Below are 24448 nucleotides of genomic sequence, written 5' to 3'. Positions count from 1 at the left end.
AAGCACAAAAAGTGCCCAACCGTTCTGAAACTCAACAAAAAAGTGCAAGAACCCGCAGCAGAAAGTTGTATGACAATATTATTTCTAAAAATTTCTGTATTATTGATGACGATGAAACTTATATTAAGTACGATCATCAACAAATTCCTGGTGCTGTTTATTATATTGCCAAATATAGAGGAAAAGCAGATAAGAAATTTAAATACATAAAACATGACAATTTTGCTAAAAAAAGCTTTGATTTAGCAAGCTATTTGCAGTTGTGGCAAAAAATTAGCACCTTATAATTCTCAGTCCACACTTTCTGGTCAAATATATGTTAGAAAATGTTTACAAAAATGCCTTTTATCTCTTATTAAATCACACAATAACAGACCTGTGTTCTGGCCTGATTTAGCATCAATTCATTATTGTAAACTAGCTATAAAATGGTATAAAAAGAATAATGTGAAATTTGTGCCTAAAACAGAAAATCCTCCAAACTGCCCAGAATTGAGAGTTATTGAAAAGTACTGGGGTATTGTTAAAAGAAAAATGAAAAAATCAAAAAAACTTTGCAGAAACATTAAAGATATTAAAATATCATTTAAAAAAGCATCAAATTGTTTTGATTCTTATTCTGTGCGCAAGCTTATGGGTACCACTAAAGCAAAAGCTCGAAATTTTATTAGATTCCCACGGGAATAATTAATTATTTTTATGTTTGATCTTCTTATATTATTGTATTAAAATTATTACTTGGTTCAAAATAAAAATTGAGGAGTACTTTTTTTTAGTTGTTTTTCTACTTTCACATTTATTTCGTGTACACGCTTTAGCATGCTTAGCCACCAAGTACGTGAACGTGTTGGAAAAGTAACATATTCAATTTCAACGAATTCACAAAATTCCTTGAACTTTTCATGACGCAATGTCGACCCATTAAAATAGCTTAAAATTTTAAATAATATCTTTTTAATGTCTAGTGATAATCTTTCACATGCTTTTTTCGCCGCATTATGGCATATATGGGCCAGATAACCAACAGCAATTAATTTAGAATTCAAGGTTTTTAATTTGGCAAAAATATTATTCTGCCATTGTGAATTAGCACCACCAAAATTCACATTAACATTGTCTGCACTGAAGGCTACTAATTTTGTTGGATCAAGATTATTGTTTTGTAAACAATTTCTCAAATATTTGAATATAATGGCTGACGTTTCACCCGGTAAATTAGCAAAATCTAACAATTTTACAGTCAAAAATATTAATGACTTAATTATGATTAATAATTAGTTAATTTACATGCACTGAAAAATATCTAATTATAATAGGAAAATTTTTTATTTCTTTGCGGTTGGAAGCGTCGGTAGCAATAGAAAAATAGCCATCTCCTAATTTGTTGAGTAGTTCCTTTACTGAATTTTGCGCTAAAATGTTACAAATTATCGCCTGAGACTTAGTGTAGGATGACAAAAACTTTTTTGCTATTTCCGAATCTGGAAAAATTGTTGTCAAAAGTTTGTTAGTACATTCATTAATTCGGAATGAAAGCGAATGAATGACCATGTGGTACACTAGAACTGCTTCTGCAGCTGATATTTTCTTAGATACCGGCGTATTTTTACTAACAATAAAGCTCCCTATTTGAGCTGTTGACTGCTTGGATTTTGAATTTTCATCATGAAGTTTAGTACTACAATGTCTAGAAATTGCTGGGGCGCCTGTACTTTCAATTTCTGAGCATGTGTGTAAAATCATTATTGTAATGTGAGCTGCTAATTATTCTCTGTCAAATAATAGACAAAATTTACAACACTATTGAGGTTCACACAGCAAATAGTTCAACACGTCATTTATTTTTTAAGTTGTCTTGTGAATTTATAGTCAATTCAAAATTGCCTCAAACCTTCCTCAAGATAGTAAGCTTATCTTAAAATTTTAAAAAATTTCAGGACAAATCAGGACAGGAACCCGAATTTCAGGACAAAATCAGGACATTTTTAGAATCAGGACAAGCTTCTAAAAATCAGGATAATCCTGATAAAATTAGGACATCTGGGTACCCTAAGTATATATAAATAAAGGAAAGCACACTAAGTTTTCCTCTTAGTGTGCTTTCCTGATTTGAATAATTTCCAACTCCATAAGTCTTGTTAACAACTTTCTTAAAAAAAATGTCTTAATTACTTTTTTTAGTAACCTCTTAAATAATGCTTAATGTTGGAAATGTAAAGTGTTTAGAGAAAAAAATCAACCAATCTTTTATTTATTTCATATACTTAAAATCATTCAAAATCATATTCTTGTTCTTTTGATGTTACAACTTGTTTATAATACAATTAATAATGCAAGTATGTCAGCAATATAATATCAAAATTTGAAATGTTTAATTTCAAATTTTGATATTATATTGCTGACATACTTGTATTATTGCATTGCTGATATTGTTATAGATTTTATACTTTAGATATATTTTCATAGATTTTATACTTTAAAATTTTATCATTCTAAATTTTTATTTTTTTAGACTAAATGAGGTATGTTATTTGTTTGTTGTTTAAGGTTTATTTTTTGTTTGATTTCTGGTATAAAGTTTAAATTTTTTTCTGGATAATTTACTTATAAATTTTATTAAATTATATATTGGAAATGTTTTTAATGTTACCTTTGAATTGTATTTTTTATCATATTATATTATCATAGATACATTTTTTTGTATTTTTACTCAACTTTTGATTAATTTTTCTTTATCTAGCTTTTAATTTTAAAGATAGTTATTTATTTTTTACAGGCTGTAAATATTTTTGAATCAGACATCAGCATTATGAATACAGGTCTTGAAAATATGCACAATGAAAAGCTAATAGTTAAGGGTTTACTAGCTGAAAATAAAGGTATAGCTTTTGTCAGACAGATATATACTTTATTTATGTTACATTTTGTCTAAAAGAATATCTGATAAATATCTTATATATAAAAATTGGTACAATCAAAAGTATCATATATAAGATTATTTGTATGAAACAAATAATGTAAAATTATAAAAACCATTTTCAGTAAAATGCAAAATGAAGTTAAAGAAAAAAAGTTAGGAATATAAAGTTAGAAATAAAATTAGGAAAAAAAAATTAGAAGAAGTCTTAATCAAATGACTTTAACAACCAGTATTAAATGTTTACATAAAGATAATTTGTTGTGCTCATTTTAATGCAAATTTGTATCTGTATCATAACTGTGTTATCTGTGTACTGTGTACATCATATTTTTCATATACATTTAATAATCTACATAATATCTATGTTATATCTGTATCATACTTGCATCATATGTAAAACATGTCATCTGAAGTAGAGGACTCATTGTGTATTTTCTAATTCATAGATATAGCAGACCTTGTGAGAAATTATTACGCTCACCACTGAAGTAATTATTTTTTTAAAAACTACTTTTTTTTGTTACAAAAGTTTGTACAATAATTACCTAAACTATACTTTTTACAAACAGAATAAAAGCAGAAAAAATTAAAAAAAGGAAAAGTTTAGTTTTTAGTCAAGGTATAGGTTTTTAATCAAAATATTCAACAACAGAAGGAAAATATGTTTGCTGTTTAAATACAACATTAATAAACAAAGCTTTATATATATATATATATATATATATATATATATATATATATATATATATATATATATATATATATATATATATATATATATATATATATATGTTATATATATATATATATGTTATATATATATATATATATATATATATATATATATATATATATATATATATATATATATATATATATATATATATATGTTATATATATATATGTTATATATATATATATATGTTATATATATATATATATATATATTTTATATATATATTTTATATATATATATATATATATATATATATATATATATATATATATATATATATATATATATATATATATATATATATATATATATATATATATATATATATATATGCAGGGTGCGGCAAGGATTCGCAAACTTTTAAGAACATTTTTCAAAATTAATTTTTAAGCACTAAAAAATTATATTCATGGAATATTAATAAAAGAAAATTTGAAGATAAATACTTTTTCCACCTTAACATTCAATAAAGTCCCTTTTTTTTTTTGATCACTGTCTCAAGCCTAGAATGGAAGGATGCCAGTCATCCTTCCATCCTAAAAGGTGCTTGTTATATAGTCCTTTGACATTGAGTTCCAAGCACAGGTAATTGACTTCAGTGACTTGACACTTGAGAGGGCCTTTTTGCAACCCTTTACTCTCAACTACACTCCACACACTATAGTCAAAGGGATTCAGGGCTAAATGGTGGCCAAAGGTTTGGGCCAGAAATTATCCATATTGTCCTGAAGATATTGTTGAGCTTTTCTGGACCCATAACAAGGTGAATTGTCCTGTTGAAAAATGTAATTGTTTTCTAGAAATGTCTTCTTCAGTCATGGCACCACATAGTGTTTTAGTAAGCTAATATACACATCAGAGTTAACTTTTTCTTTCTCTTTGATGTAGATTGGTGGACATTTCTCCCCATTAGAAGTGATGATTCCTAGCATCATGATGGACTGAGGGTGCTTGATGTGACACCCAGGTGGTGCTTTGTCACCCTTCTGCACAATAAATCTGTCATTTCGCCTATTTATCACACAGTCAACACTGAAAAGTTTTTCATCTGAGAAAACTTTAACTATTGACGAAGCATGGCTTTTTAGCTGATTTAGAAGCTTCTTTGATTGTTCCAATTGTAAAGATTTTAGTCTTTCTGTTAAAAGTTGGTGAGAGCTATCTTTTTTCTTTTTTTTTTTTTTTTGGAAAACCTTTGCTTCCAACAAGGCTGCAAGCAACCACTAATTAAAGTTGGAAGTTACTAGAAGAGAAAATATGAAGATTGTAGAGCAAGATAACGGTTTATCGATTGCAAGATTTAAAGGATTGCAAATTATATGAATCAGGAAAGCAAGATGAAGGAAGCGAATTCCAAAGAACTGATGTTCAAGGAAAAAAACTAGATGAATAAGATTTTTTTGAGCACTTAGGAATAGTCACAGAAAAAGGATGAGACTTTATTGAATGACGAGTAACACGAGAATGAATTTTAGTAGATGGCACAAGAGGCGCTAGCTCATTAGAGCAGTGCCCATAATATAGTATTTGTAGAAAAGAGAAAAAGAAGCAACATTACGATTATGTGATAATGGTTGGAGGTTGGCTGCAAGAGCAGGTCCAACTATGTTTACAATGCGTAAGCATAAAAATGTAAACATGTAAAGTTTACATCTTGTTTAAAAAAGAAAGGGCATCATTAGAAGATCCGCCCCAGATAAGGCAACAGTATTCCATACAAGGCCGGATTTGAGATTTATAGAGATAGAGAATAGAATCCGAAGTAAAAAAGTGTCGAGCTCGATAAAGAGATGCAACCTTTGTAGATGCTAATTTTGCAACAAATTTGAAATATGGTTTCCAAGAAAGATCCAAAGTAAGAGTTAATCCTAGAAGATGAAGAGTAGATGACTCATCAAGTACATCACCGTTCATAAATACAGGAAGATCTAAATTATTGCGATAATGATTGGCTGAAAAAAATTGAGTTTTACTTGTATTGAAGTTCACCAGCAACTGTGAGGCCCCAGGTTGTAGCAGAAGTGAGATCCTTTTAAACCTCAGATGCCCCCTCCAAGCGATCAGAGAGTGTTGGCTTCTTATCACGACAAGAATAAATGGTAGTACCATCAGCAAACAATGCTACCTTAGATGTGAGAATATCTGGAAGATCGTTAATGTAAATTATAAAGAGTATAGGGCCAAGGATAGAACCTTGAGGAACCCATGAAGTTACAGAATAAGAAGAAGAGTGCTGTCCATCGAGGACAACTTTTATACTACGATTGGAAAGGAAGAATTCAATAATCTTAAAGATATTGCCAGATACACTGTAAGAAGAAAGCTTATGGAGAAGACCAGCATGCCAAACTTTATCAAAAGCTTTTGAAATGTCAAGAGTGATGGCCTTAACCTCTCCACTTTTATCTAATGTACGATAAAACCTATCAGTTATTACTATTAGCAAATCAGCTGTAGAACGAGAAGATCAAAATCCATATTGATGGTCAGAAAGTAACTTATTAGATTCAAGATGAGAGATTAAGTGTTTGTTAATTAAAAATTCAAAAACCTTGCTTATGATAGGAAGAAGACTAATGGGACGGTAGTTAGACAAATCAGATCACTCTCCAGAATTTTTGAAGACAGGGATAACAGATGCTGCATTCCAGCAGGCTGGAAAACAAGACTCTGATAAGCACTTGTTGAATAGTTTTGAGAGTATAGAGGACAGCTCCGCAGAACACTTCTGCAAGACAATAACAGATATGTTGTCCGAGCCACAAGCTGTAGAAGAGTCTAAGCAGGAAATCACTTTAGATACAGACGCTGGAGTGATACAAATGTCAAGCAATGGATCAATCTGTTTGTTGGCAATATCAGGTAGAACGCAACTAGTGGAATCAAGAGATGATATTGATGAAAAGTTTTTAGCAAACAATTCAGCTTTGTCTTTAGGTGAGGTGACATAGAACCATATAAGAGAGTTGGAATTAAAGATTTGCCCATATTATTGGTACTATTAAAGATTCTCCAGAAGTCACCAGAGCCTAATTTTGATGAGATTTCATGATCTAAGAATAGTGGGCTTTGGCGTTAGACAAAACTTTTTTACAATGGTTTTTAGCAGTAATAAACAGGCGTCTGTTTTCTGGAGAATTGTTTTGCTGATAGATATGGAAGTAACGGTTTTGATTGGCAGTCGCAGCAGCACAGTGTGAGTAAAATCATGGAGGATTATGAGGCTTGACCTGGAATTGTCAAGAGGAAACAAAAGATTCCATGCCAGTCTGAATCCACAAAGTTATGTAAGAAGCACATTTGTCGACAGGATGATGAAAGATTTTTACCCAAGGGCCATTGTGAAGAAAATCACGGAAAGAATCGGAAAGTTGTAAGAGGTACCATAATAGGGGGATTCAGGTGATGAAGAAAAATGAGATATTAGTTTTAGAGAGATCAAACTGTGATCAGAAGCACCTAAGCGTGAATGTGGAGAAACTGAGCACTGACTAGGATCAGAAACAAGACATAAGTCAAGTAGAGAAGGTAAATGATTTGGGTTGTCTGGAAAGCGAGTTGGAATGTTGACTATTTGAGTTAGGGATTGAGAAAGGCAAAAGTTGTGGGCTTTAATGCCTGCAGAATCACTGACACTAGAGTCAAGCCATTCAGTGTGGTGAGCATTAAAGTCACCGACAACAACAATATTAGCTGATGGATAAAGAGAGAGGGCTTGGTCATTATGATCAGAAATAACATCAAAAAGAGTGCAGTCTTGAGATGAAGGAGAGCGATATAGAACAAGAATTCACCCATTTGTCGTGAAACTAGGTTTGAATCCACAGACTATTCTTTCATGCGCTTTCGTTTACCACTTCACTCTATCGTCTTTCTCTTTACGAATGTAAATGCCCAGGCCAAGCATGTTACTATTGGAGTCTTTACAGATTAAAGGAAGATAACCATCAACACTATGATCGCAAGATAAGACAGCTGAACTCAAATTAATCTCACAAAAAGCAAGTAGGTCTGGTGAACTTTGCAAGAGATAAGATTCAACAGAAGAAAAGTTACTTTGAAGAAAAGGAATATTAGTAAATGATAGGTTTGGAGAACTTGGTGATGACTGGTTTTTTGTGTTTTATAGCTTTTGGTACTTTATTCATTTTTAAATTTGTTAAAGAACTTGACTCAAATCATAGATAGTATTCAGTACACTGTTTAATAGCCCAAGCAATTGCCTCATTACTATAAATGAACCCTAAGATGTAACAATGGGCTCCAAATGTGGCCTTGACAATGCACACCAAAAGTCCAAACAGGGACACCATCCATGCGCAACCTGGCACTGTTAATATTTTGATATTTTTCAGCTGTTAATGGAATCAGCCTCTCTGAGAGCTACCACAGAGGTTGGGAAACCTGACCACAACTGGCCTCAGAACCATAAAACTGAGTTTTAGAGCTGTACCCTTTATTAGGAGATAATAGAATGAGTTGTCTAGTCATAAAAACAGAGACACAATCAAAACCCATGCATTGAGTCGAGAAGATCCAGCATTCTGCATCCTAAACTGGAAACAATGTATTAAAAATACATCTGCGCCAGGCTTATAGATGAAGAAGGGGTGCGAGGCTAGTCAACAGATGGAATCTGTTTACCCCTTATGTCTTTGCCTAGGAGGCCTTCTACAAGGCAGTAGCCGGATGCATTTAACATCTGCCCAAGATGAGTATTTTTATCGAGACACCATCTCAAGCCTTTTCTCAACCAAGAGCCCCAAGGCAGGGGGTGTTTTAAGTCGGAGTTGGAATCTCATAGCCTTTGCCTAAAAAGGCGTATCCTACAAGGCAGCAGGAAATGAAGCAGATTGTACTGGGTTACATGTTACCAGTAGCAGGATAACTTGACATTTATTAACCGACCTTAATGAAGCTGTTTAACAAGGTAGTGTTAACAATGTCATTTACACCAGCTTTACTAAAACCTTTTATAATGTATCACACTTTTACCTCTATAAACTCAAAATGTGTAGCATTAATGGGTCATTAACTAATAGGATCATAACATGGCTCACCAACAGCCAACTGCAGTTAGTTTTTGATTATCATGAATCTGATTGGGAGAGCATCACAAATAACGTACCACAAGGTTGTATTCTTAGCCCACTACTATTTCTTCTCTTTATCTACAATTTCCCAGAAAATGTTGCTTATCTCATCAAAATATATGCCAATAATTGCAAAATTATGGGAAAACTGTTTAACTTTGACAAATGTTAAGTGATGCATTCAAGCAGAAAGGAAATCCTCATACAAATACTTAGTATCAAAAGGATAACAACAACAGCTCATGTTGTCATTAGCTAAAAGTCACTATTACTGAACATCGCCTTGGTGTGCTTGTGTCAAATGACCTAAAAGACATACAGGTTGAATTGGTAGTTAATTGTTCTCCAATTAACCACTCTAGAAGCAAGTAGGAAGCAACAAGAAACTTATACAACAGTATAAAATAAAACATGAATTTGAAAAAGTTGACTTCACTCCACAAATAATTGCACTCTCTACTTCCCACTATGAAACCATTTAGGCATCATCAATAAATGTATTAAAGAACTTCTTCAACAGAAAAGCCACATAGATAATTGAACTGGATATACTAAGTATCCTCATCTCTTTTTTCAACTCACAAGTCTCTTGTGTTGCGCACTTCTTTATTAATTTTATAATTGAAAAAATGTTATTTTTAGAAGCATTTTGATATTTTGAAATATATGAAATTAATTACTGATTATTGACTAACACTAAAGATGATATTGCCTTTTTCCATTTTTTATTCTGTAAGAGCATACTAGTCACAGCAGCTAAAATGCAACTCCATGATATTCACAGTGGCTGATGAATTTTAAATAAGATACTTTTCATTAATAACTATTGGAAATTACAGAAAACACAGACATGTATGATGTTCATCTCAATATAATGAGTGTACATGTATTAAGTTCATGCTTTTTATTCTGCTTGTTAGCTGCGTTTGCAAAAATAGTCTAAAAATAGTCTATGCAGTAAAATTCAACTCAAATAGAGATTCAAAAAGAATGTTTGAAATAAAAGAATCAAAGACAAGTATATTAACAGCAAAAACTCATTTAAAAATATTTGCTTATAGATACAGTCTTTTGAGTTATCTTCTAGAAAAAGGTTATTATAAATTTATCCTTGTATTTTCTCCTGAAATTTACTAATGATGTGTCTACTTAACTGAATTTAAAGCTACGACAATGATGCATGTCAACTAAATTTAAAGCATTGATGTGTCCATACAATTCAAAGCTATTAATTTATGTGTCCACTTAACTAAGTTAAAAGGTTCCAAAAGGTTCTTGCAAATAATCGTTAGCATAAAAACTATCAGGATAGGCTACATGATGATAAATACAGCGGTTATTCATATAAAATTATTTTGAAAAACATTGAACAAAACCTGGCGGCATGTTGAATCCAAATAGTTGTAATATTAACCATTCATTCAAGAATACAATATAGTCAACGAGTTTAATAAAATATTGTTTATATAAAACATAATGTAGCAACAAACAGAATTATTCTAAAAACTTGTATTCTGTTTTGGCTCTATAAACATTCAATAAAAATGCTATTTAGTAATATCTTTTTTATGTAGAAACTTTTAGTAATCATTTTTCGTCTTTTAAGTAAGATTGCATAGTTAAGCTTATTATGTAAGATATACACCTAGCTTTTTATGAAAAAGAAAGTGAAATTTGTTATGCTTTTTACATAGTTAAGCCTAGTATTGATCCATTTTTTACATAAAATTACAAAACTTAATGGTCACCTTGTGAAAACTTAATGGTCACCTTGTGAAAACTTAATGGTCACCTCTTGAAAACTGGTCATAATGTAGTTATAAAAATAATAAAAAATAGTTTTTATTTAAAGTTTTTTATCTTTTAATATGATGGTATACAGCCAAAGTACCAGACACAGAAAGCAAAATTGTTCAATTGTAACAACTCTTACAGCATGGTTTTAAATTAAAATAGACAACCTTATCTTGAATTGGTTTTATTGAAACAGTATTTAAATGCCTTTTAGCTCTCAGAATTCTTTCATACTAATAAATAATTTACTTTTAAAAATATTTTTTTATGGAGTAAAAATATCTTGTTTACTCCATTCGACTTTGTTAAGTACAAAATGAACTTAAGCATTATACGACGTCTAAAGGAGCTTAAACACTATTAGTGGTGTTAACATATAATCTTCAGATCATGATTTTGTTTTGAAAATCCGGATTCATATGATGCGTAACAATGATTTTGTCATCATAAGACATGTATTCGAAAAATCTGCGCGGATACTTTAAAGAATCTTTATTCAACTATTGTATTTCGATATTGAATATTATATATATTTTAAAAGTACATATATTAATATTCTTAAATTTTCACTTGAGTAAGTTTCTGAAGTTGTGTACGTGAGAACTTTGCGTTTTACACTCGACATCAGCTTTTGCACGGTCTTTGGCTGGACTTTTTTGGTAGCTTTTATCCATTTATTTTTGAAGTCTTGGATGTTTTTGAAGTCTTGGATGTTTTTGAAGTCTTGGATGCTTTTGAAGTCTTGGATGTTTTTGAAGTCTTGGATGTTTTTGAAGTCTTGGATGTTTTTGAAGTCTTGGATGTTTTTGAAGTCTTGGATGTTTTTGAAGTCTTGGATGTTTTTGAAGTCTTGGATGTTTTTGAAGTCTTGGATGTTTTTGAAGTCTTGGATGTTTTTGAAGTCTTGGATGTTTTTGAAGTCTTGGATGTTTTTGAAGTCTTGGATGTTTTTGAAGTCTTGGATGTTTTTGAAGTCTTGGATGTTTTTGAAGTCTTGGATGTTTTTAGCTTCTTTTACATTGAACCTTAGTTTTCCATTCACAATAGCCCAATATATTTTTATAGGATATAATTCGGGAAAATTTGGTTGACTGCAGTGTTTTTCAACGAAATCTACTTATTAATCTATTAAATAGTTTAAAGTTGTCCCAGAGTAGTGATGTGATGCTAAATCGGGTCAAAATAATGGATTAATTTTATGAGATCTTTAAAACAGCAAAAGACGCTTCTTAAAGCATTTTTAAACGTATATTTCGGTGTTCATTTTCCTGTAGTCACAAAATAAGAACTTCTTTCACCGCATTCACAAATTGGTTGCCAAACTAAGAATTTTTTAGCGAGTTTTTGCATTCCAATGCATTTATATAAAGAATTCAGTTTCTTGCGATTAATTGCTAAATAATATTGTTGTCCTGGAAGCGGATATTTGCAGCAATAAGTTTAATCATCAATAATCAAACTTTATATTTTTTAACACATTTTTTTTTATAGAGCAGCTTTGAACAACAAATTCTAACATTTTCTTGCTTTACTTCACGACAAGTAACTTTTTTCCTTTTATAAGATACATATCCACATTTTTTTTCACTAATTGTATAGTTGAAGCAATTATCTTAAATTTATTTGCTAAATTTTGAACAGAAATTTCTAAGGTATCTTTCACTTTTCTAACAAGATCTCGTCGAACAAAAACTTTTTTTCTTCCGCTTCCTGGTTTCCTTTTGATTGTACCAGTGTCTTTAAATAGTTTTACAACGCTCTGCACTGTTCTCAAAGCAATCTGTAACTTTTTAGAAATTGTTTTGTTTGATACACCAGGATTTTCAACCAGAAAATGCAAAAAATTGTCTTGCTACTTATCTTGATTTGATAACATTTCAATTAAAACTAATTGTTTTGAAATCAGAGTTGTTTAAATTTTGAATAATGCTAATACAATGACATTTTAAAACAATTAGCTAATTAAAGTAATCCACGGTTTCTGTAAACACTACCTCAGAACGCGCGCAGATTAAACACCACATCAGAACACGCGCAGATTTTGAACATTTATAACAATTACACGATCAACATAACAAAAAAAAAAATTTTTTGTTTAAAGTATTTAAATAAGATTTGTTCAATTTTTAAAGTTTTTATAGAAAATCTAAAACTAAGTTATTTATATTATTTAAAAAAAATATATAGATAATAAATATGGAAAAATAACTAAATAGTTTAATATTTAGAAAAACTAAAAATGCAGTGTGATGAACTGAAAGCTTTATACGAGGTATGCAACTTATAGAAAGTTTTTAGAAGCACAAAACTATTTCACCAAATTATTTCTGAGTTAATTTAATGTAATTTTATTTATATTTAATTTTGTTGGTTTAAATAAATTTAAAAAAAGTTACAGTTAAGAATCTTTTAGAAGTACCAAGACAAAGATGTTCTTATGATCGAGGATTTAATGGCACTTGAGAAAAAAACATTAAATAGAGGGAAATCGTAAGTTTTTAAAAGATTAAAAACAAATTTTAAAAATAATATATTTAATTCAAAGATTTAAATTATTATGTTTATTTAAATTTTTATATTTTACTTTTATTAAATGATAAAACATTGAATGTTGTAATATTTACAAATTAAGTTATTTGTGTGGTTTTTATCATGGTTATTACGATTTTTATCAACGTTTTTACAGAGTATCTATTATTTGCAAGAAGTTTGGAAATAGACTAACGCGTTTTTCGGATTTCATTCACAACGTTACTGTTTGCGCTGAGTAAAATGAATTGTCCAATTATATATTATATAAATTATATATTATATTATATAATAAATTATATATTATATAAATTATATATTATATTATATAATAAATTATATATTAAATAATTATGTATTAAATCTAAAAAATAATTTAATTTTTAATTGTCCAATTATAATTTTAGATTAAATCTAAAAAGATTTATATATACGTATAATTTCTTCTAAAGTATTTAATTTCAAGTATGAGAGTATATGAAACCATTGTTTATTAAAAGTTGATTGTTTATTAAAAGTTAATTGTTTATTAAAAGTTAATCGTTTATTAAAAGTGAATTGTTTATTAAAAGTGTATTGTTGTAAAAGAGTAAATAAATACGTTAATTTTCTCATTGACCATTATTTTGTTTGTCTAACTTTTAAATATTAATTAGGTTGTCTTTTTCTACAGCTGATTTGATAGTGGTAATGTGGTGACTCTTGATAAATCAAAGGTTTTCGTCTAGCATGGTTTTATCCAAAGTCTTTATATGATGCAAATTATTGAATTTTTAGTCTACAATCGCAGTATAAAATTTAATGGATACCACTTCTTTATTTACAATAAGAACTGATCAAAGTCAACATTTTTTCATATTTTTTTAAACTTAGTTTCAAATCACAAAACCAAAATAATACATGTTTGAAAACTGAAATTTTTTGTAAACAGTTATTAATAAGATATATTGAGGACCTCAAAAATATTTGAATTAAATTGAAGGAAAAAAAATATTCTTAACAAAAGTTAATTTCAGATAAAGTTTTTTCAGAAAAAAAAGGCGATAAAAAGAGAATATGCGGTTTTTTACAAAAGTGTAGAAAAAATTTTTGGTATATTAGTTAAATGTTTTTATAACCTAATCAAATAGTTGTTTATATATAAAATTTATAAAGAAAAAAAGTTTAAAAAAATCTAAAACCTTTTTTTAAACTTTTTTTGAAAAGACAACAAGAAAGAATGGAAGCTCTATTTTACCTTTCTCTTTTATACACATTTTACCTTGATCTCTTATACATATTTTACCTTGATCTCTTATACATATTTTACCTTTCTCTCTTATACATATTTTACCTTTCTCTCTTATACATATTTTACCTTGATCTCTTATACATATTTTACCTTTCTCTCTTATACATATTTTACCTTTCTCTCTTATACATATTTTACCTTGATCTCTTATACATATTTTACTTTGATCTCTTATACATATTTTACCTTGATCTCTTATACATATTTTACCTTTCTCTCTTATACACATTTTACCTTGATCTCTTATACATATTTTACCTTTCTCTCTTATACATATTTTACCTTGATCTCTTATACATATTTTACTTTGATCTCTTATACATATTTTACCTTTCTCTCTTATACACATTTTACCTTGATCTCTTATACATATTTTACTTTGATCTCTTATACACATTTTACCTTGATTTCTTATACATATTTTACCTTGATCTCTTATACACATTTTACCTTGATTTCTTATACATATTTTACCTTTCTCTCTTATACATATTTTACCTTGATCTCTTATACACATTTTACCTTGATCTCTTATACATATTTTACCTTTCTCTCTTATACATATTTTGAAGGCTTTATTTAGCTGCTAGTATCTGCTACTTTTTATAATACTTGTAAAATTAAAGACGTTTCTTTTTTCAAGTATTTTTTGTTGCAAAATAATAAGTATATATATATATATATATATATATATATATATATATATATATATATATATATATATATATATATATATATATATATATATATATATTAGATAAAAAATCTGAAATAACTTCTTAATGTAGACATGAAAATATATAGGGGAGACCGGGGCTAGTTGGCTCGGTTTTTACTCTATGAGCTCTGTAGCCCTAACAGTACATTTTTTTTAAAATATTAAAGTGTAGTCTTAAAGAGTATGGATTGGGGTATCTTATAAAATTTGCATTCATTTAAAAAAAAAATTCTTGGGGCCTTTCCGGACTCTCAAAAAAAAAAAAAAAAATTTGCGCCATCTTACCCCACCACGGGGTAAGTTGGCGCAAACTATAAAAATGATTATTAATGCACAATTAAGTGCAAAATTAATAGAAACTTTTTTAAAATTAATTTTTGCAACAATTTTATCCCAAAATTTAATATTACTTTTAGCTGGTACCAAATATTAGTCCGTATAAAAGCCAAACAGTAACCCACCTTTTATCTGTGGAAAAAAAAACTAAACAAAATTTTTTTTTAATTTTTTTGTAAGAATAAATATTTTTAATATTGTTTAAAATAAAAAAAATAAAAAAAAATAATTTTATAAAAATAAATGATTTTTTCCATAGTAAATGCTATGAGCCAACTTACCCCGTAAAAAATTTGTCAACTTACCCCGAAAGCTTTTTTTTTAATAAACAATCTATAGATCCTGAAAAACGGCAGCTTTAAAAAAAAAGTCCGACTGGATATAGTAAACCAATTGTGACTGCAACTTTTACAATAATTTTTTTTTCATACGACTAAATATTTTCTTTGTAAAGTAAAAAGGAAGCGATGTTCTAAAAGTTACGTTTTTGTCCAAAAAACGCATAAATCTCAATATCTCCCATGCGCATGCGCAAATCCTGACAATACTACAGTGAATGATGAAATGGTCAATGAGGAAGTTTCTGAGTAATTTTTGTCACTTTCTGATGAAAGGCTCTAAAGATAAACGCAGTTCGGCCAACTAGCCCCGGTCTCCCCTACCTTTTAGAAATATATATAAATAAATGACCATACTAAATTATCCCCATCCTAAAGAATTCTTTTCATAATTAATTTCTATTACTGCAAAAAAAATATAGAAAATTAAGTTTTTAATTATAATAATACTTTGTAAATTAATAATGATTAATTAAAATTATTAATAAATTTTATAAATATAAAACTCATATAGAATTTAGTATGGTCTTTTAATTATATATATTTCTAAAGGGTATATATTTTCATGTCTACATTAAGATATTATTTCAGATTTTTTATGTAAGATTGTTTTAAAGATAGAAATGTTTTTTACTGATTTGTTACTACTCTGTTCTTTAAGAACATTGATCCCTCTATTTGTAAAATATACTGACATAATTTACATTTACAATTATTTACAATATATATAAATATATATATATATATATATATATATATATATATATATATATATATATATATATATATATATATATATTTTAAATAATACAGATCGTCACCAGTCGTCTGATGACGATCTGTGCAAAAGCAGATCGAAATATTACGAAGAATAAATTTAGTTTGTACGCAGCTGTTTTTTATGCTTTATATTCACACAAAAAAAATATATATATATATATATATATATATATATATATATATATATATATATATATATATATATATATATTACATATGAATAAATATTTTTTAATTTTTATATTTTTTTTAGTTTAACATTGTTATCATTAATTAGGGCTTTTAATGCCGTACCAAAAATTAAATACCGGTTTTTCGGTATTGGATTTAGTGAAAACCGATATACTGGTATTAATACCGGTATTTACAAATACTCAAAAAAAACATTAATTAAAACCCAAAGAAAGAAATAGACGGTTCAAACACTTTTTTGTTTAAGTAATAGTATATGAAATTAATTCATTTGAAAAAAAAAATAAAAAACATAAAAAAATACTATTTATTATTGAAATCGCAAAAAACATAAATTATTTAAGTTTAGTCATTTAAAGATGATCGAATTTTCGTACATAACATACCTGATGAAGAGAAAGCTTCTACGCTCGTTGGGGGAATAGTTAAAATATAATCGTATACCAACTTCAAGTTTGTACCGTCTTCCTCAAATATAGAAATTTCTTTTCGTATCATTTTAGTCAAATCGTTAATATCTCGATTTATTTTTGGTACTGTTTTCATTTTCATCTCATTTTTTTTGGCCATGTCCAGCTACTCCTGTGATGTCAAGCTCAAAGGTTCGTCTTCGCACATTATGGTTTCTTCGTCATCATCTGTTTTTTTTTTTTTTTTGTTCTTTATTACATTTTAAAACATTATGTTAATATATCATAAAATTTACAAGCTAAAATAAAATAATAATAAACAATTACAAGTGAAGATATTTAATATATATAAAACAAATGAACGCGGAAACTCGAAGTAGACCGTATGGTCTTCTCATCGAGTAACGCCTGTCTATAATATCTATAAGAAATTTCTTGTAAATTCTTTTTTAAAAAATTTACAAGAAATTTTTTATAGATATTATAGACAGACTGTATAATAGCAATACAGGCTTGCTGATCGTAAATAACTGAAATACAAATCATACATTAAAATCATACATTACAAATCATATAAACCGATATAAATAACAGATAACAAGAATTTCAAAAGCTTTTAAAAGTACACATGTATATTGTCAATTTCAAAAACTACTTCTTTCAATTTTTTTTTAAAAGATATGTAATTCCATTTTAAGAAAAATCAAAGTTATTTAAGACAATTTTGTTCCAAAGATACGGTCCACGAAATGATATGCAAAATTTACAATGATTAGTTTTCGAAAATGGTTACATCAAAAAATTATCATTTTGTAGATTGTATTTATTTTTTTGTTTTGTTATAAATAAACTATGAAAAGGAGACGGAGATAATTTCGTTTTACATTTGAACCAAAGTAGTTTTAGTTAACCGATCAAATATGATATAAGAACCAAAATTATTTTGGGTTTGATCTCCTTTATGAAGATAATAAATGAGATAAGATAAGTTTGTGCATCTTTCTTTTATTCTTTTAATTAAGGAGATCTTCATATTGTTACTTAATGGTAGTATCAGCTGATAGAAGAATAGCATTTTTTTGAAATAAAGCCTCTACAACCGATTTCACTGTTACCAACATAGATACTGTTGATAATATCAATTCTAATTCAGATTCCGTAAAGTTAATAGCTGAATTTAAGTCAATCAAGGCTTTTTGAATGGAATTTTTTAATTTATAAAAACGATCTATCATAACAAGTAAACTGCTCCATTTGGTCTTATTATTTAATTTTAATGACAGTTCTTTACCAAGTTCAGTTTTTACATAAACTTGAAGGATTTCATTTTTCGTCGATAATTGTCTGAACTGCTTTACAACTTTTGCTTATCAATGGAGCCAAACTACTTGCAAGTTCATTTGAATTTAGTGAGCTCTCCGTCTAAATCTAATCCGTCTTCTCTTTATCGTGCTTGTCATTTTCTCTCTCCTGATTCCATTCTCTACCTCTACAAATCTCTTAATCGTCCCTGTATAGAATACTGTTGTCATAATTGGGCAGGTGCTTCTAATTATGCTCTTTTTTTTCTAGACAAGGTCTAAAAACGCATTGTAAACGTAGTTGGATCCGGTCTAATTGCTAAGCTTGAGCCTCTTTCCCACCGTCGCAAAGTTGCATCTCTTTCTTTTTTCCTCAAATACTATCATGGTTGCTTCTCAAAGGAGCTATCATCTCTAGCTCCATCAACTAAAACTCATTCTCACTTGACACGTCATTCATCAAAGTCTCATTCTTTTACTGTAATTGTCCCTGCATGCTCCAAAAACTTTTATTCGTATATTTTTTTTCCACGCACTTCAACCCTTTGGAACTCTCTTCCATCTTCACGTTTTCCTGACTTATACAACCTTCAAATTTTTAAGTCTTCTGTCAACCGTTTCTTTGCACTATAACTCTATTCTTTTTTTCTAGTAACTCTTTGTAAACTAATAGTAGTTGTTTGCAGTTGTTGGTCAATGAGCATTAATTGTTCCTCATCACCAAAACACCATCCGTGGTAACACATACAATATCACCATCAATTTTTAAGTTGTATTCTTTCAGTAAGTTGTGAATTAACTTAACGCACATTTCTGCTGGGAAATGTCCATTAACTTGTGCTAAACCCAAATTATAAAACCTGTTTCTAGAGTGAACATTAATGTTCAAATAACAACTACTTTTTACAGAATTCCACTCGTCAAACGTAAGACTAAATCGGTTTTTTGCTGTTGAAGTTCAGATAATTCTTTTATTATTGAGTTTTGAATTTTAGTAGCATATTTCTTAACTATTTGGCGAATAAATTTCTTAGCTCATTGGATGTTATAAAAACTATGAATGGCAAGCCATTGGTGGCCGTTATTATAGTTAAAGCACTCGCTAGTGTTTCTTTGTCTTTGTTTTTTGTAAAGTAAGTTAAAATTTTATTTCTGAGTTTAGCGAGTTGCAAATCAGGTGTAATGGAAACACCAGCAGTAGATGGTGAAATTAAAACTTCAACTGGATTGTTGTTGTTATTATATTTACAAATAAATATAGAACAAATAAAGTGTAGCACAACACAACAAAGTCACAAAAAACAAAGTGAAAAAAAAAAACTCTCTTAAAAATATCTAAATATATAATTTAAAAAATCAAATTCGCAATAGTTCAAGATAAATCTTTTGTCGTTGTATCGTTTAAGAAAATACGCAAATTTTGTTTTTCGCAAAGTTTTTGATGCATTTTGGTACTTTTAATGCATTTTTGTATTTCTAAAATAAATTTTTTTTTACGATAAAAAAGCGCAATAATATAAAATAATTTATCAACAAAAATTTTTGAAAAAAAATAATTTTTGGCTGAGATATAAGGTTTCTGGCATAACTGTCCTGTAATGCCCCGCTGTCCCAATAAGACCCGCTCTACCCTACTTAGACTCTTTGCGGTGCTCTGTAATAAGACCCCAAAGACTTTTGGGAGAACCATTAAGAACTAGAAAAAAACAAAGAAAAAAGTCATATTTAATTAAACTATCAGTTATGTATTTCATTATTTTTTTCTTTTGTTTACTAGATGCCGGCTCGGGGCCCTGGAGCAAAGTTAAGTTGTGAAGCTCTGAAATATAAATGTCACTTATACATCACATTGTAAATATGATTGTAAAGACTTTGATATATAGCAAGTATTTAAGGCAGTCCCTAAATCATTGGGGTCTGGGAATAAATTGTCCAGTTGTCGGAGCGGCCGTTCTCTTTTTCGTTTTGCTTCATTAACATTTAAATGATATGATGTTAAAAAATAGAAAGAGAAATAAATTGCTTTATTATTTTTATAATAATTTATTTCAAAAAAATAAATTATTCCCATATTTAGTCGATTAGAAAAATCGGCTTAGTCAATTAGAAAAATGTACTAATGGATTTTATTCGACTTTAAAAAATATATTAGTCGATTTAGTCGACAGTCGAATTATTTAATAGTTGTAATAACATTAATTTTATTACTTTGGCCTTTATCACTTTTGCTACGCGATTGGTTAGTAAAATTTAAAGTATATTTTTCAATTAAGTTAGAAAGTTTTTTTCAATAAATTAAAAAGTTCAACTTTGCTTTAAATAAACTTCATATGTTTATTAACGATTCTTGCACATATCATCGATCAATGTAGAACAGTAAGATCCACCCAACAAATCGTCACAGAATTTTTAACGCATCCATAATTGTTGTTAAGCTGTAATTCTATCTCTAAAAAAAATGTCGAAAGGTTATCATTTTTTAGAGTTCAAAGAACCGTCAGACTAACAGTCTAGATATATGAAAGTTGCTTAGGATTCTAATATATCAGGATCCAAAGCGACTTCCATATATATTCTCCGACTATATATAGTCGGAATTTTGATTACTTCCACTAGTTGTTGATTCCGTTGTTTAATAGTAGGTTTGTTAAATAAATCAACTTTTTTTTTCAAACGTTTTTGACTCCTAACTAAATTAGACTCCTGTTTAGTTTTTCCACGCAAAACCTTCCTAGCTTATATTTCGTTTTTCTTATTTTTTTGCCATTATTTGCTTGTTTGTAAGTTTTATCAAAGTTTCTTCAGAAGTCTTAATGTAACTCTTTATTAGACGCGTGTCATTATTAGAAGCAATAGTTTTGACAATGATACGGGTACTCTGGAGATTCTAGCGTCTAAAGCATTTTAAATGATTGATTTTAAATGCTCACAAGCAGTTGTGTATCATGTTAAAGAAGGTCTTTGTTTTAATATGCTTTTTGTGTACTTGAAGTTATATGCTTTTGTATACTTGAAGGATTTTCTGGAACTGTGGTGATTGGTAAAGGCAGTGTTGGTAAGGCTTAAATACTTGACGCAAAAATTGATCCAATAGCTGATTTTTCATTAGCTATTTTTTCCCAACACACCGTAAAAACACCTATTGCTTTGAACGCACATTGTCACTGAAGAAGCTTTGGTCAATAAGCTGTTTGAGCATCTTTAAAAACATTTTGAATTAAATGTTTTTTTCGTATAAAGATTTAAAAAAAAATTAAAAAAACTTCAAAAAATATGAAACTAATTGTTTACTTCAATACAAACGTTTCTCAGGTTTTAAAAATTACTCTTTTTGATAGTAACTTTAATTAACTTAATGAGTTTGCCATAATTTTATTTGATAGGTATTCCATACTTTCGGACCTCGATATGCAATGCTATATTCCGTATATTCATTAAATTTAAGAAGCATTTTATACGATTACTGTCGAATCGATACATAAAAATTAAATGCTGATCAATATTTATTTCATTTTATTTAAAACCTAAATTATAGATCTAAGTTTTACTAATTCAAAAGATTGATTTAAGTTTTCCTAATTTGCTTTAACTACGTTGAGTCGGAAGTTCACGCCTCTTTCATTACCGATGTTAAATGTATGGCGTCAAACCTCAGACCTCGCTCAGTGGCTAGTGTGCATACTCTTTCGAGTACGCACTCTAACCACTATACGAGGTGTGAGTGGGATTCTTGCGCATCTTCTGAAAGTTGACCGATAGGCAGAACTGCAAAATGTTTTATGATATTTTCGCCGTGAAGTAAAATTTTGTGTACTGAAGACGGCATTTAGTACCAACTATAATTACTCACATAAATGTGGGCAGTTTCTGTAGCATATGCACTAAAACTGTCAGCATTTATCATAACACCTGAGGAGAGAGTTTGTAGAATTATGTAATGTTGCTTAATTAAATTTTTATTTACTCCAGTGATTTAAGAAGAGCAGCTTGCTTAGTAAAAAAATCTCTTAGCAGTATTATCATCATTGGTATTACCACTTACTTGTTTTGGATTGTCAACGATTAACCCTAGCTGCTCACAAAAGCGTTTCTGTACCAAGGTCTTCTTCTCTTTCTTTAGTCGTTTTTTTTCTTCACTCTTAGCGGACCGTGTTTGGAAAGACAGGTTGTAGGAAATATGTAATATGATTTCCATACACCGAATCCAGGCATTTAATGTCAATAAGTCCGAATTGATATGAACTTTCATTTTCAGGCCTAGCAGACACTTTACTCAAATTGTTCATTTGTCTCGGAGTAGCTCCAAATATTGTATATGTAGACGCAGAATGCGTAATCGTTAATACCCGAGCCACTTTTCCATCTATCTTTGTTAAAAAAAGTTTATATTTTAGTTATATTCTTTTACACCTTTTGTTAATTATAGATGTAATAAGTATATATTGCATTTTATTTCATCCACAACAATCTTGAAACAACTGTGCCAAACAACTGTGCCAGTTACCTCAGCAATTAATCTGATCGGTACCAAGAAACTAATAAATAAATATGCATCAAAACTAAGTTCAGATTACTCTGACAGTTTCTGCTTGTACTCGCTTTGGCCAGAGGAGCCAACACAACCTTATTTACTATACAAAATTAAATGTTTGAATTTATTATTAGTACATGGAATCTATAGCCAAAATTCTGTCTACAATGTGATCCAATAAATCTTGCAGTTTCATAATTTTTGCATTTATGTTCGTAATTTCTATTGAAGAAGATGGTGGATAGCAGGTCTGTATAATTTCTTGCAATTAGTAACATGGTGGAAATAAAGAGCAGTTTTTTACGTTTGTCAACTTCCTCAAGTATAAATATTGTGCTTTAGTTAAACCTAAATCAACAAACACGCTGAGTGCTTCTTCATCCGTCGGTAAAACGTTTGTGTTTTCCATAAAACTTGAAACAGAGATTTTTTTTTCTTTTTCAGCAATCCTTAATGCTTCCACAAGCTTTGCTTCTATTTCTTCTCCTATTGAATATAATCCCTGAAGATATGCATTAAAGATGTGTTCGAATCCAATTTCCTTAACTAAAGCGGAATCTTTTCTTTTTTTACTGGTCGCTGACAAATCTCCATTAGACATGCACAGCCTTCTACGTTTTTCAAGTGATGTAGATGGAGTGGGGTCAGTTAATGGGTTTTTCAATTTCGGTAAAAACACTATATTCAGAATCTAACCAATTGCTGTTGTTAGATAAAAAAGCTTCCACTTTCCGCGACGTCTTGGTCCATCATTTTTTACACGATGGAATAATGTGCCTTTAAATATCACTATCGATGAAACACAAGCTATCCTGAGAAACTTGATAATTTTCTTTTATTTTAAAAATTATTGATAGAGTCTCAATTGACCCTTCTTCATCAATAAAGGAAAGTAATAGTTTACGTTTCGAACACTTAAAAGTTGCCATTTTAAAAAGCAACCGTAGTATTTAATTTCTACCGTAAATTTGTTGCAGTGATTTAAATTTTTCAACTCTTTATATATTATTTTTTAAATGATGCAGCGTTCAAAAATTGCTGATAACATTTTCATAATAATAGAACGCATGTCCATCAAAATTAATTCTCAATAAAAAAATGACAAAAAAACTAACGCAAAACTATTGTTATAAACAAATATAGTCTGAAACCAAGATAAAAAGCAGTTTTTCTGTTTTCTGAATTTTATCACTTTTTTATCTATAATTTTGGAAACCGCACGTATTCGCACCTGATTTTTAATAAATCATTTTATAGACACCTCAAGATACAAATCAAATATAAAAATAAAGCGTGAGGAAGCGTGGGTGGCTACCAGAAATATCGGTGAAGATTTTTTATTTTCTAGCTCATTTTATAGTTCAATTAAATATTAGTAAACAAAACCATATAATTAAAAATATGAATTCGTTCTTAAATCTGCATAACATGATGCTTTCAAAAATGTGTAATTTATACTTATTCATAAAAAGTTTTATA

The 24448-nt window shown here is 29.0% G+C and overlaps 1 protein-coding gene across 1 annotated transcript in view; it reads left to right on the top strand.

Annotated features, from left to right (window-relative positions):
- The window catches only part of LOC100199781 (dynein regulatory complex subunit 2), a 54102-nt gene extending 40639 nt beyond the window's left edge, over positions 1-13463 (top strand). Inside the window, exons 22-25 of the mRNA XM_065805400.1 lie at positions 2777-2879; positions 12772-12815; positions 12957-13033; positions 13230-13463. Coding sequence (XP_065661472.1) covers positions 2777-2879; positions 12772-12815; positions 12957-13033; positions 13230-13314 — 309 coding nt within the window. The 3' untranslated portion in view covers positions 13315-13463. The remainder of the gene's footprint in view (positions 1-2776; positions 2880-12771; positions 12816-12956; positions 13034-13229) is intronic.
- The last annotated feature ends 10985 nt before the right edge of the window (positions 13464-24448 follow it).

Source organism: Hydra vulgaris, chromosome 09 (genome assembly GCF_038396675.1).
Source record: "Hydra vulgaris chromosome 09, alternate assembly HydraT2T_AEP".
NCBI classification, from domain to species: Eukaryota; Metazoa; Cnidaria; class Hydrozoa; order Anthoathecata; family Hydridae; genus Hydra; species Hydra vulgaris.
Note: the sequence above shows the minus strand (reverse complement) of the source record. Positions and strands in the feature narration are given on the sequence as shown.